Source organism: Protomyctophum parallelum (genome assembly GCF_964188405.1).
Source record: "Protomyctophum parallelum genome assembly, chromosome: 7".
In the NCBI taxonomy this organism is placed as follows: Eukaryota; Metazoa; Chordata; class Actinopteri; order Myctophiformes; family Myctophidae; genus Protomyctophum; species Protomyctophum parallelum.
This window is the reverse complement of record NC_139705.1, coordinates 37,142,884-37,155,981: the sequence shown is the minus strand read 5'-3', so window position 1 is coordinate 37,155,981 and position 13,098 is coordinate 37,142,884. Positions and strand designations below refer to the sequence as shown.

General features: G+C 41.7%; 1 protein-coding gene across 1 annotated transcript in view; it reads left to right on the top strand.

Annotated features, from left to right (window-relative positions):
- itchb (itchy E3 ubiquitin protein ligase b) overlaps positions 1-13,098 on the top strand; it is a 32,172-nt gene that overhangs the window by 5,977 nt on the left and 13,097 nt on the right. The window contains exons 3-11 of the mRNA XM_083770361.1: positions 1,993-2,134; positions 5,072-5,196; positions 6,298-6,459; positions 6,682-6,727; positions 9,357-9,538; positions 10,046-10,289; positions 11,243-11,338; positions 11,562-11,736; positions 12,320-12,386. Coding sequence (XP_083626487.1) covers positions 1,993-2,134; positions 5,072-5,196; positions 6,298-6,459; positions 6,682-6,727; positions 9,357-9,538; positions 10,046-10,289; positions 11,243-11,338; positions 11,562-11,736; positions 12,320-12,386 — 1,239 coding nt within the window. The remainder of the gene's footprint in view (positions 1-1,992; positions 2,135-5,071; positions 5,197-6,297; positions 6,460-6,681; positions 6,728-9,356; positions 9,539-10,045; positions 10,290-11,242; positions 11,339-11,561; positions 11,737-12,319; positions 12,387-13,098) is intronic.

Here is a 13,098-nt window from a genome sequence, read left to right as displayed (position 1 = left end):
GAAAGAGAGGTGGGGCTGTTTCATGTGAGCGTGCAGCAGGTGCGTCATAGGTGTGTGTGACACATGTGTGTCACTCACTGACACACTGAACTGGTATCGATAGTGTAGCACGCCGTTTCCCAAACAGGGTTAGGAGTCGAATCTTTGGGTCACGGATGGTTCGCGAGTAAATATTTCCCTTTTTAACATTTAAAATTCTAAATAAAAAGTAATATATATATGTATATGTATATGTATATGTATATGTATATGTATATGTATATGTATGTGTGTATATATATATATATATATATATATATACCGTAATTTCCGGACTATAAAGTGCACCTGAATATAAGCCGCACCAGCTAAATTTAGGGGAAAAACCAAATGTGTACATATACAAGCCGCACTGGACTATAAGCCATAGAGGCCATAGAGATAGATTTAGAAGGTCTGCTAGTGGCCAATAGCTGTAAAAATCCATAGATTAGCCGCACCGTTGTATAGGCTGCAGGGTTCAAAGCATGGGAAAAAAGTAGCGGCTTTAGTCCGGAAATTACGGTATATATATATATAGATAGAATACACTATTGTGGACAACAGTTAAGTCTTTATGATGCATACACAGTATATAATACAAATAATAATAATAAAAACGTTATTTATAAAACGCTTTTCAAAACAGAATTACAAAGTGCTTTACAATGGAATATAGAAATGCAGTGCACCAGTTTAGAGGCACTTGGTGGAATTAAACAACAACAATAAATCGATAATGCAGTACACAGAAGCAGTAAAATAATATCACATAGTAAAAACAATTAAATATATCTAGGGATTTAAAAAGAGCCACTTAGGTTGTGTCTCTCAGGTTCTATAATATATAAAATTACTTTTAAATGTTTAAACAAAACAAATACAACTTTTCATCAATTAAAAACAATTCCAACATTTTTCAAACGTATTTAATAAATTAAATGAAGAAATAGAATAATTTCCATAGATAAATAAAAACCTTTATGAGGTGGTGAAAATACAATGTGGCACAAAGCGATGTGTTGTGAGCTTGTTGATCTGCTATTTGTTTGGGTCCTGGCCCCTGGGCAATGGGTATGAAACGGTTACAGTATATGTAGCCTATTGAAACATGTGGATGACAACAAATTGATTGATTGATTGCAGACATTTGAAGTGAGTACCGATATATGTTTTGGTGGGTGTTCCTACAGTTTTGACGGGGCTCCTTGAAGTAAAGAGCAAAAAAAAGAAAAATAATTGAGCCCTGCAGCTGATACGTAATGTAAACGTTTGCTATGCAACAAGTTGTGACACTGTCAAGTTTAAGTTTACACATGCACGACTGACATTGAGCACCAGAGCGTGCAGTAGGTAGTAGTTGTAGTAGTGGTAATAAATAGAAACCAAGTAGTGTCAAGTGTGCTCCTTGGTTCATTGTTTAAATACTATACAAACAAATATGTAGTTCCAAATGTTTCAACCTTTGTTGTACAAATCTACGGGCACAATTTAAGTAACTTTCATCCTGTTATTTTCACCTCATGTTTCTCTGTACATCCCTTGCAATGATCTCGGAAAGACCCGATCTAGAGGATTTTAGAGCATTTTAGAGTTCATAATAGAGTTCATAGTAAATAGCAGAAGAAGTGAACGTCTCCATTCATCTTTTAACCCACTTAGGTAACACTTATTCCAAGGTTGATGAATATTTAAAGAACTTATTGCTCCTCCAAATGATTAAATACAACTTTATTGTCCTTAATTAAGTAATTGAGGTAATACAAAAAAAACAATACACTGAGACTTCAAACTACCATTCCGCTTCAATCATGCATGTGACATGAACAACTTAATACTTATCCTGTATTAGGTGCATAAATATTAGACACTAGAGCATGACTAGTGCAACTTCTCCTCCTTGACCCTCTCGCCCTCTCTCTGTCACTTGCTCAGTCCTTCCTTCACCTCACTTCTGTCATTGTTGTTTTTTAGTGCTATCAGCGAAACTGAAAGAAAACAAGAAGAACTGGTTTGGTCCCAGCCCCTATGTGGAGGTGACAGTCGACGGGCAGTCCAAGAAGACGGAGAAATGCAACAACACACACAGTCCCAAGTGGAAGCAACCTTTCACTGTGTAAGTCCACAGTGACCTGTTAACTGTTCATCCATGCAGAAATACAACAAGTCACTTACGCCAGACTTGACCATGAACCCTGGTGTCCTTATTCTGGCCAATGTCATAGAAGGGGAATATTTGGCAAATATTGCCGATCTCTACAAGTGAGACGTTGTACCACCTCAAAAAATATTTGTCTCTCCAAGTACCATTATTATAACTGATATAACTTATTGTGGCGCACAGCCGTACAGCAACCCTATCCCATCCTATTCAGCTATGCACAGTTCACACAGGACTCAGTAAGTTAATTCTTAATAATATAATTTGTATAATATAACATGCACTGCTCCCGTGCTTGCGGTTAGGGTTTGAGGTAGGTTGTCGTTCTGAACAACCTACCTCAGGGGTCTGGGTTCACTGCTCTAGATTGTACAGTGTACTCCACTCGTTGGACTCATGTATCTGAGCACCACTTGATGTTCTACTTCTGTGTGTACAGTGTATGTCCACTTTATTTTAGCCTGTCCAGTCCACAGGCTCCGTGTGTGCACTGCACAGAGTGCCTTCTTATTATAGAGTCCATCTCGTATTTCACTGACCCGCTGGCGGTGTGGAGTTATTATATAACAAGAGTTTACCATGGGATCGTAAACGGACCCATGTGTGTTGTCCTGGAGACACTGGGGGTTGATTAGCTAGACGACAGTCACAGGGTTATGTTATGAATGCTCACTTGTCTCTGAATATCTTTTGAACTTTATTGTGCATGGATTGTTTGTACAGACTACAGATCAGGAACAACACTTGCGTTGATCACAGAATACTGGTTCATTCACCACAAATTGACAAGCCACATTCATCCTGACTTGGCTGGTTATCTGCTGAAGTGTCGCTGCTGTCGCATGTAAAAAGGCTTCACTTCATGTAAATACTAAGAGCAGATGTTCAAGCCCGAGACGAGTAGTTACGTTTGCTCGACTAAAACTTTAAAGCTTGCGCTGATGATTATTTCTTAACCATTTAAGACCTGTTGACCAGGGTCCTCTTCTAGAGCTCAGCCTCTATCTTTGGCCCACTCGCTTTTTCCCCCCTCTACACTAAATAATTCTTCCGACTCTGCTGCCTAATAGCCCGCTGGCATCCTCTGCACAATAAACAGTAAAACCGAGACACATCGCAGAAGTAGCTAGCTACAATGAAGTACAAAAGCCAACCAAGGTGTCAACTTCAGATATCCTCATATATCTCAAAGTTTTACAACATGTCACAAAATGACATAACTCATCAATGAATTGAACAAAGTGATGCATGGACCGATAAAACATTGCAGGCAAGTTACTTCCTAAAGCTGATTATGTAGGCTCACTGGGCTGCAAAGGTTGAACGAAATGCAAACCCCAAAACATGCTCAAACCGTGTTGGTTTCGAATCGGTAGTATCAAAGTAATTAGTATCACAATGAAGTGTTGGAAGGAAGCGCTGCATTACAGTAACAAAGTGTAGTGATCACACACACATGTATTTGCAAAAAAGCGAAATCAAAACAGCATGGACAGCCTGTTGTAGTCCGAACAAACCCCTCGTTCACTTGCATTGAACCCAGAAGCCCTAGCAGCCCAGAGCATGGCTTGATTTCCGGTTTCGTCATCATAACGCGACGGCCTCGTCACCAGGTCCGTGACAAATCCGCTCTTTCGTTTTAATTATTAAAAAAAACGCGAATTAAACACATTAAACAAATAGCGGGTTTAGCGTATTACGCAGCACCGACACATTGATTAAATTGCGGGGAACACGGGTTACGCAGTAGAATAAAGAGATAAGCCACAAGTCTCAGGTTGTATTTTACCATAGGTGAGAGGCGTGGTGCACCCATGGTAAAATCCATGGTAAGCTGGGGCCTCGAGTGGCTTATTGCTTTTCTAAAACGGTTACAAAATATAGCAATATTAACCTAATAAAACTATTAAATAAAAAAAAGTAGCTACGCTTTGCGCCACCAGAGCGAGCCACATCACTTCCTTGTTTTGCTCAAGGACTGTCTAAAGAGGACAAGAAGCGAAGACCGTACAGGCGACGCCATGTTGCTCACATGGTGCACCATGGAAGGAAAGAAACATGCGCAGTTGCAGACCAAGGAAGCTGAAGGAGGAAGTGTTGGCTGCATAAAGCCCACTGCGCATGTTTCTTTCCTTCCATGGAGCACCATGGCGGCGCCCGTACGGTCTTCGCTTCCCGTCCTCTTTAGACAGTCCTTGGTTTTGCTCGGCAAGTAGGCTATGTGACGGGAGAATAGCGCTTGATGTCTTTACGGGGCTGCCTGGAGTGGAGCCACACATTCATATATGAGCCGGGCGGTGCTTAGACGCCCACACGGGATGGACTTGTAAGGCAATCAAGTGCTCCCCTTCCCCAGTACAGCTACAGAGCTGCGGAATCAGCTGGGAATGATGTGAAGTGATTGAAGGTGTGGGTTATCGGTAAAATTTACAACGGTCACGTGACGGTAACCTGCCAATCGGAATCAAGTATTGGGACTAACCGTTTTAGAACTGTTAATATTGACCGATCAATTTAACATTTTGCTGGAGAATTGGAATCTTGTCGGTCATGTTGGCCAGCCAGAAAAATGCCCAGCAGAAACCCTAGCTCTAGGGTCCAAGTGGTTAATTGTCTCCAGCAAAATTGTGCTTTGTGCAGCTCTACAAACTCACCATGTGTTGAGTTACGATGCATTGTGAGTTTGTTAATGTGAACCTATAATGACATGCCCAAAGTAGGGACACCAGGTTGGAAGTGGTTAATTGGCAACCAGAATACTGTTTAAACTTATAAAACATGGTTACAATTTACTCATTAGAGTTGGATTAAAGTCTGCCAAAGTCACTCTTCATTCTAAAGTTTGACATCTAAATTAATATTTTTTGTCCATCTCTCTCACACACAAAACAGGATCGTCACTCCATTCAGCAAGCTGGTGTTTCGTGTGTGGAGTCACCAGACCTTGAAGTCAGATGTGTTACTGGGTGTGGCCACGCTCGACGTCAGCGACACTCTCAAGTCCAATGACATGAAAAGTGAGTATAGAACACTTACACACACAGCGCGCGCATGATTTTAATGCGGCATGTTGAACCAGTCTGTTCATCAGCGCTTGGTTATCTCATGCTGATTAATTCAATTTCTTCTGTCCTACTCTGACCAGTTTGCAGTTCAATAAAGGGAAAATACTGAACAGCTGAGTCCCTAGGACAAAGGCCCACTGTGTGTGTGTGTGTCAGTTGCTTATCGGACTATGCACACCATTGCTTGCAGGAAAGCCTGCACTGGCTTTCTCCATGCCTGATGTGACGTATCTTGGCTATAGACAATAGACATACACTACAAATTTCAATGTGGGGCCATACGTTGCTTTTAGCCGGGGAGCCACAGGCCCAAAAGCTCAACGGTTAAGGATTAACGATTAACCTGTGATGTCATGACATACTTTTTTTCATGATTCTGAATCTATTCCAAGCATTGGATTTGCACGAAAAACACTCCTTGGCCTAAATTTGGCCATATCCACCGTTTTTAGGCCAAGGAGTTTTTTTTCGTGCAAAACTAATGCTTGGAATGGGTTCAGAATCATTCAGGCTCTCCAAAATCTGTTTCTATTTAGTGAACGGCCTTCTCCTCTGATGACAGCTATCGGTGCTGTCGAGCAGAAGCCTCATCTCCTCTCAACTGTTTTATTTTCTTCGTAAATTAACGCCCTACTTAATGATACTACTACTGCGTCACACAAGAGCATCAAAACTAGTACATGTGCAAGTTCGATACATTCTGAAAAATAACAGTTTTGGACATACGAGGTTTCCACCCGACAGTTTTGGACATACGAGGTTTCCACCCGACAGATACGATATACTGTACTGTCAGTGTCACTCCAAAGTATTTTGGTTGGTGTTTGAGGTTTTCTTTACGCACGTGTACAGACTGCACACAGCACAGAGCACAGCAGACATTTCAGCTTTGTGGGATCTCATAAACTAGACCTTGACCTTGCGGACCTGCTGTTTGTTAACAAGACGTAGCACACAGCCCGCACGCTGCACTCAGTGCTAAAATGCTTTCAGGAGTTGATGATATGTTGTTGACCTTATTATTTGTCATTGTCTTGCTCCTTGTCGACACAGTCTCAGAGGTGGTGCAGACCTTACAGCTGAGTGGAGCTGTAACTGCAGTTGTAGCTGCAAGCCACGGGTTCCAGCCAGAAATCATAGGAGACCTGTCGGTGTGCCTGGATGGCATGACGGTTGACCCGGACATGTTCGCCTCAGCTGTGGCCAATCATCAGAGTAAGTCCATTTAGAAGCTCTTCCATGTCCATATCCATACATTGAAACTATAAACATTATAGAATCCTGTAGAATGGCAGATCAATAATGACCCGTCTACATAACATGCTATCTGAATTACATATTTTAGCCTTTGCATAAGCCTGATAGACAACGGCAGCGAATGCCATTGGGGGAAAAACATGTAGCTTAATTCATTAATTCTGTCATTTTGTGTCTCAGGTACATCAAACGGGGAATCGGAACATAACGGGGATCATGATATAAGGTACGGAACGATTCCATTCGTATAGAGGTTTGTCCAAATTCTGCCAGCAGTTTTCTGTTGTTTTGCACTTGTTCCTATTTTTTCAAAGCTTGTTTTTCTTTTTTACAGATACCAAATTAAAATTTATTTTTATACAATTATGTTGAAAATATCTGAATTAAAACTGAAAAATGTATCATGTATCATGAGGCAACATGTTTTCACTTCAGAATCGGTAATTTTTATTGAGATAACCCGAAATGTTTGGGGAATTTGTCATGAATGCAGCATGCTGTTTTATCATCACAACAAACCTGTGTTTGTTTGAATGAATCACTCATAAACAATTAAGAGCAGCTCCTGTACTGTATAAACAATCTTTATACAGTCAGTTATTCCCTCTTCAAAATGTTTAACATTGGTGGTTCTCTTTCCCCTGGAGAAGGATGAGTAGAACTGGTCTTGTGAACACCGGCTGAGACACGTCGTAGATGTCAACTCTCTGTTGCCCGTGACCTTTGTTGATGGTGATTGAGAAAGCCAGCATGACAATACTCTCTGCGTGTAAAGGTCCTGCATCGCCGGCAGCTCAGTCCTGGTGATGTGCTGTTTTTAACAGCCACTTTAGAGCCTTCCATTGCGGTTTGGAGTGGAGCATCTTCCATAGTCTTGTCACCCGAACCCATCAAGACCTAAGGCCCGATTCTTGATTCTTAAAAACACCAAATAAATCCTAACCCAGGTTTTCTGAAAAACGTCTATTTTGATTAAATTTCTTATTTCTTTTTAATATTTTTTTTTATATTGAGCATAGAAGGGGATTTTGAGCAGGGAACAATACAGGATTTCGCAAAATATATGTCAATCAAATGAAGTAAATCAATTTATTTATTTTTAATCATGTTGCTGAAGCTCACAGTGCACTTGTAGATTCCTATTTTCAGTACTTTTGTGCAATACTCTTGTATTTATTTATTTGACAAGGACAATGCTCATTAACCCTTTCCGGGCACAGGGCGAGATCGGACGAGATTATTTTTTGATTTTATGCCGCCTAGGACGAGGTTGGACGAGACTAGTTTTTATATTTGCAGCCGCTATAAGACACTCTCCCCCACCCTGTGACAAAGTTTGGTAGCGCTGCGATAAAAGACAGGCCCTAAAGTATTCAATCACACCATGACAACACAGGCTGAGCCAAAAAATGTTCCCATGAGCCACAAAAAGGCAACAATACTCCACTCCAGTCTGACCCAGAGTCGTCGGGACACACTGACCCACAGCACATAGCAAGACAAAAGCAGATCAAAGACACCAGCGATCGATCAGGGCTAAAATGCCCCCCCAAAAAAAACCTGGCCGGACCCCCAAACGAGCCAGCGAGACGCTCATGCCAGGCTACGAGCGAGCCAGCGGGCAGCCTGTTGGTCGCCGCCGTGGAGACGTGGAAGTCCCCGCTGAAGTGCGCGCTGGACCCAGCCGAGGACGAGGCAGAAACGGGCAGCGTGTCTACAGGGGCGAGCGCAACAATATCTGCATTACTGTGACTGTCCGATGATACACTGTCTGCATCGGAGGATGCAACAGTGTCCGCGCCGCGGTCACCGGATCAGCTGGGAGCGGGACATCAGGCGGGGGCGGGACATCCGGCGGGGGACGAAGGTGATTGGCTTCCCATGAGACCGAAACGAAAATGTGTTCAAAGGATAATGAGTAGGCTAGTAAGTGCAATTTTATTTAGTTTTATTTAGTTTCGGACGGGGGTGATCTCGTTGCGACCGGGCCGCCGGATGGAGTAAATGGAGTTACTGTTTGAGTCTCATTCATGGGGTGAAAATAAGATTTATTCAACAAAAACACTTTTTTATACTTTTTTTTAACTTTAACTGCTTGAAGACAAATACTGTACATATATCAGATAAGTCACTATAGAAAAATAAAAAAGTTTCAAGTGAGTATTCTGCTTGAGAGAGTGTCTTTCACAAAAGTGCTGTTTTCTCAGACAAATTATTTCAGAGGGCTGATTTTGATGAAACCATGACCTATTCAACTGCCTATAACTAAAGAACGGAACATGCTACAAACATAATTCTTTTTTTGGGGGAAAGATGAGACTTATCACTTTCATATGAGTTATTTCATGACATTGGGACATATTCACATAATATTATATATGGGCTTTGACAGATTGGTCAAATGTCCACATTGCCTGGAGGAGAAGGGGAATATAATGAAAACAAACATGGCCTGGAAAGAGTTAATCAACATGTCACATCCATGTAAATGGGCCAGAGTTAGCCAGAAGCTAATCAGGCTAAGCAGGCTCTTAAAAATGATGATAAAACTATCCATACAAAAAACACATACAATTTAATAGTATGATGAAGTAGGACTTTAATTTACAAAAACAAAACAAAAAAAACATACACGTTTCTGACCGACAGTGACGATACTGTATATAGTAACGACTAATATGACAGATGCTTTACTGGATTGAAGGGTATAACAACGTATAAGACTGGTCTATACTTGTAGTAATCCAACTTTGCATGTTGGTTCTTGCAGCACTGAAAAGAAGAGGTGGAAGATGTACTCATGTAGAAATAACTCTTACAAGTAAGAATGTTAATGCATCTGCATCTGTCTCTAGGCGGAGTCGAGACAGCTCCCCAGCGCTAGACGGAGTAGATCTCCATCCGTCCCCGGGCAGTCGGAGGGCTGTGAACGGCACAGGCTCTCCGTCCGTGTCTTTGGGTGGCTCCCGGCCGCTGAGACCTCCCAGGCCCTCAAGACCTCCACCTCCAACCCCACGCAGGCCCACGTCTTCACCAGGTCAGAAGGAAGAACTATGACGCCATTCACACACAGTGAATCGCCTCACACATTTTTATACAGTACCGGTATTTCAAATTTTCAACAAAAATATCTAAAAAAGAAAAAGAATTATAATCGAGTCAATTGATTAGTCTGATTAACCACATAACCACTTGAACTCATATTACATTCTGCTAAGATTTGGCAAAAATAGCAGAGCTTGTAGATCGGCAAGCTAAGTTAATACTTAGTGGTTAACCATATTTTGTTGCAAAGTTGCCAAAATAGACGATCTACGTTCCCAACGTGTTGATCCAGCTATTTTTGAAAGGTTTTTGCCTATAATGACATGCCCAAAATAGGGCTACCAGGTTGAAAATGGTTAATTGTCATAGACCTATTGGACTTCATGGTACATTTATGCTACTATAAAAAATATATAAATTTAAAAAATCAATTTGTCAATTATAATTGATTAAATTAATTAGGTTGACTTAATGTTGAGTTCTGACACCTTTCCCCCAGCATCCTCCAATGGTTCTGCTCAAGCTGAAGGCAGTGACGGACACTCAGGCTCTGATACGCCGGTGCGGACACCAGCCCCTGCATCCACAGCGGCCCCGCCCCCGGAGCCCAGCCCCTCCACAGCTTCGGAGAGCACTTCCTCCTCAGCATCTGGCACCGCCGCAGGCAGACCGCCAGCTAGTAACGCCACCCCAGCCGTCACTCCTAGGGTGCCCGCGGTGAACACTGGACCCATGCCTCCTGGGTTGGTGACACTTGACTATACCGAAACTTGGATGTAAAGACGCTTACTTGCATGGTCTGCTTTTGTAGCTCAAAGATGCCATTCTGTATGGCCACTGGCCTCGTGGAAGTGACATTTGGAACCAGATCCTGCATAGTAGAATAGCTAGGCAGCAAGCGGTGGCCTAAATAGAAATGCAAATTTAGTGACCACCGTTTATAGCAGAAGGCCAATAAAAGTCATACACTCTAGGATTGTCTGTTTAGTAGTTTGGCGCATCTTCATTCAAATTCAAATTAGAAGCAAATTTTGTCTCTGTTGAGTGACACTCAATACCCGTTGAGTTTAACAGAATAGTACTCCAAGACAAGAAAGAAAGATACCTGGGTACTACAGTAGAGAGACTACAAATACAATACCAGTCTAATGCGCCGGCATTGTATTTGGGTAGTCTCTCTTTTTCTAATTCAAGTTGTCCCTGTTGAGCACCGAGCCCTTAACTGGCTGAAGCACGTTGGACTTATCTTTGTACTCCATGATAACTATGGAAGTACTGAATATTGATAACAACATTTTTAACTAGCAGTTGTAGAAATTAATCCAGGTTGAGATGTTGAGCAACTGCATGGCCTATTTCTCGTCTAAAATGTACAGTTGGTTTGCTGCCAGAGACGGGCACCAATTTCTTTTATTAATGGCGATATATTAGTAGGCCTGCGTTGGAGAAAACTCCACAATGAATACAGCAAATATGATGTCATTATTTTGGGTAATAAATAATAATAGGACAAATGTACTGAGCTGATAATAGTGAAATAGTATTTCAATTTCACTACTCAGAACGCCAAAATCTGGATCAACATTGGACCCCAAAAAACTGGCCTTTGTTGTGCATTTGTTTTATCTCTGAATTCCTGATGACTAGTTGAACACACTTTTGCATCTTACAGTGACCGTTGTGTTTTTCCGTCTAGGTGGGAACAGAGAGTAGACCAGAATGGCAGGATGTATTTTGTCGATCACGTGGAGAAGAGAACGACGTGGGAGCGCCCCGACCCGCTGCCTGCTGGGTAAAAAATAAATACAAAATCTTGCAGTTTTCCTCATTTTTGCAGTCTACGAATCTTTTCCGTTATCAATCTTCAGGGTAGTGTATGGCAGTAGCTTACCCACTAGCGCACACACTAGTCACTGAATCTCACTGCTGAAGGAACTTGGCATGTCAAACACGCTGCTAGTAATAATAAATTGATTGTCTTCATTTCTCTGTGTTCTTTCTTCCCCTGTCTTTAGCTGGGAGCGTCGCGTGGACCCGATGGGGCGCGTGTACTTTGTAGACCACATCACGCGCACCACCACGTGGCAGCGCCCCACAGTGGAATCAGTGCGTAACTATGAGCAGTGGCAGCATCAGCGCAGCCAGCTGCAGGGCGCCATGCAACAGTTCAACCAGAGGTTCATATTTGGGGTGAGCATGTTTTTAAACGCATCCCATTTGGGTTGCCAATCCAATCAAAAGTGCAAAATAATCAATTTGGAAAACTTTGATTTCAATAAGGTTTCTATTTGAGAACATTTAACTTAAGTTTAAGTGAACAAACTAGATAACAACTATTGGCATAATTGGCATTGGTAATACTGATGTTATAATGTCCGTTGTTTCGGTCGGGCTCTAGTTTTTCACCAACTATAGGGCATAGCAGTGGCGCACATTTTGTGGTTCCACAGATGGAAAACCCATTATTTTTTCCCATAGAGATTTTCGAAAATATTTATATACATTATTTTAAAATGGCCACCACTGTTATGCCTTATAGTGATCCCATCCAACTTTCTTTATAGAGCACATTTTAAAACAACAGATGATGATGTACAGTTCAGTACACAGAAGGCCAGTTGACTGGTTAAATGTGCAGCATGTGTCAGAATGTACTGTGAAACTATATACGGTGTCAATATGTCTGTGGTGCAGCAGTGCCGCTAAAACCATGTTCTGTACTTGTGTAATAGTGGTGGCAGAAGTGACTGTATGTGTGTGTCTGTCGTTCCAGGACCAAGTTGCTGCTGGTGGCCAGAAGCCAGAGTTTGACCCTCTGGGAAGCCTGCCACATGGATGGGGTAAGAGTTCATTCAGTTGTTCACATTCAAAACCTGAGGTCGGTTCTACAAATGCCGCCGAAATCTGTAGTTCTCTCACACAGTTCTCAAAAATAGCAGATGTACAGTACAAGCTCGCAGCTGCTATTTTTTTGGATAGCCAACAGAAAAAAAATCTAAAATCACATAGATACTTTCCCGGTACGGCTTTAATGGGTTAATCGATCAGATGGAATCAGTAGATCACCATTTCCTTTCAATGCAAAGGCTTGGTGATTAGAAACCAATCAATGTTAACCCATGGTGTTTTGACCCTTCTGGATGGGTTCTTGTTGCTATGTAAAGTATTTAGCAGCATAACATTTTTGTAATTTTGGAATAAACATTTGTCAGGATAAATTCATGAGACGCACGCGCACACACACACACACACACACACACACACACACGCACAGGCCATACAAGACACCGACCTGCTCAAAAGAAAACCAAACTACTTGAGCATAAGATGTTAAAGGTCTTATAAAAATCTTGTATCGGAATAGTATTTAAAGGTATATTCAGTGATTTCACCTAATTCAAATATCACTTTTTTTTTTTTTTTTTTTTTGATAATCCTCCCTACTATAGAGTGTGCTGGCCATATAAGGAGTTCCTCCCTGTCCCCAGTTAAACCCCTGGGGGTCAAAAAACCTTAGGTTTCGTTTTTGGCACAGCCAAAAACGAAACCTAA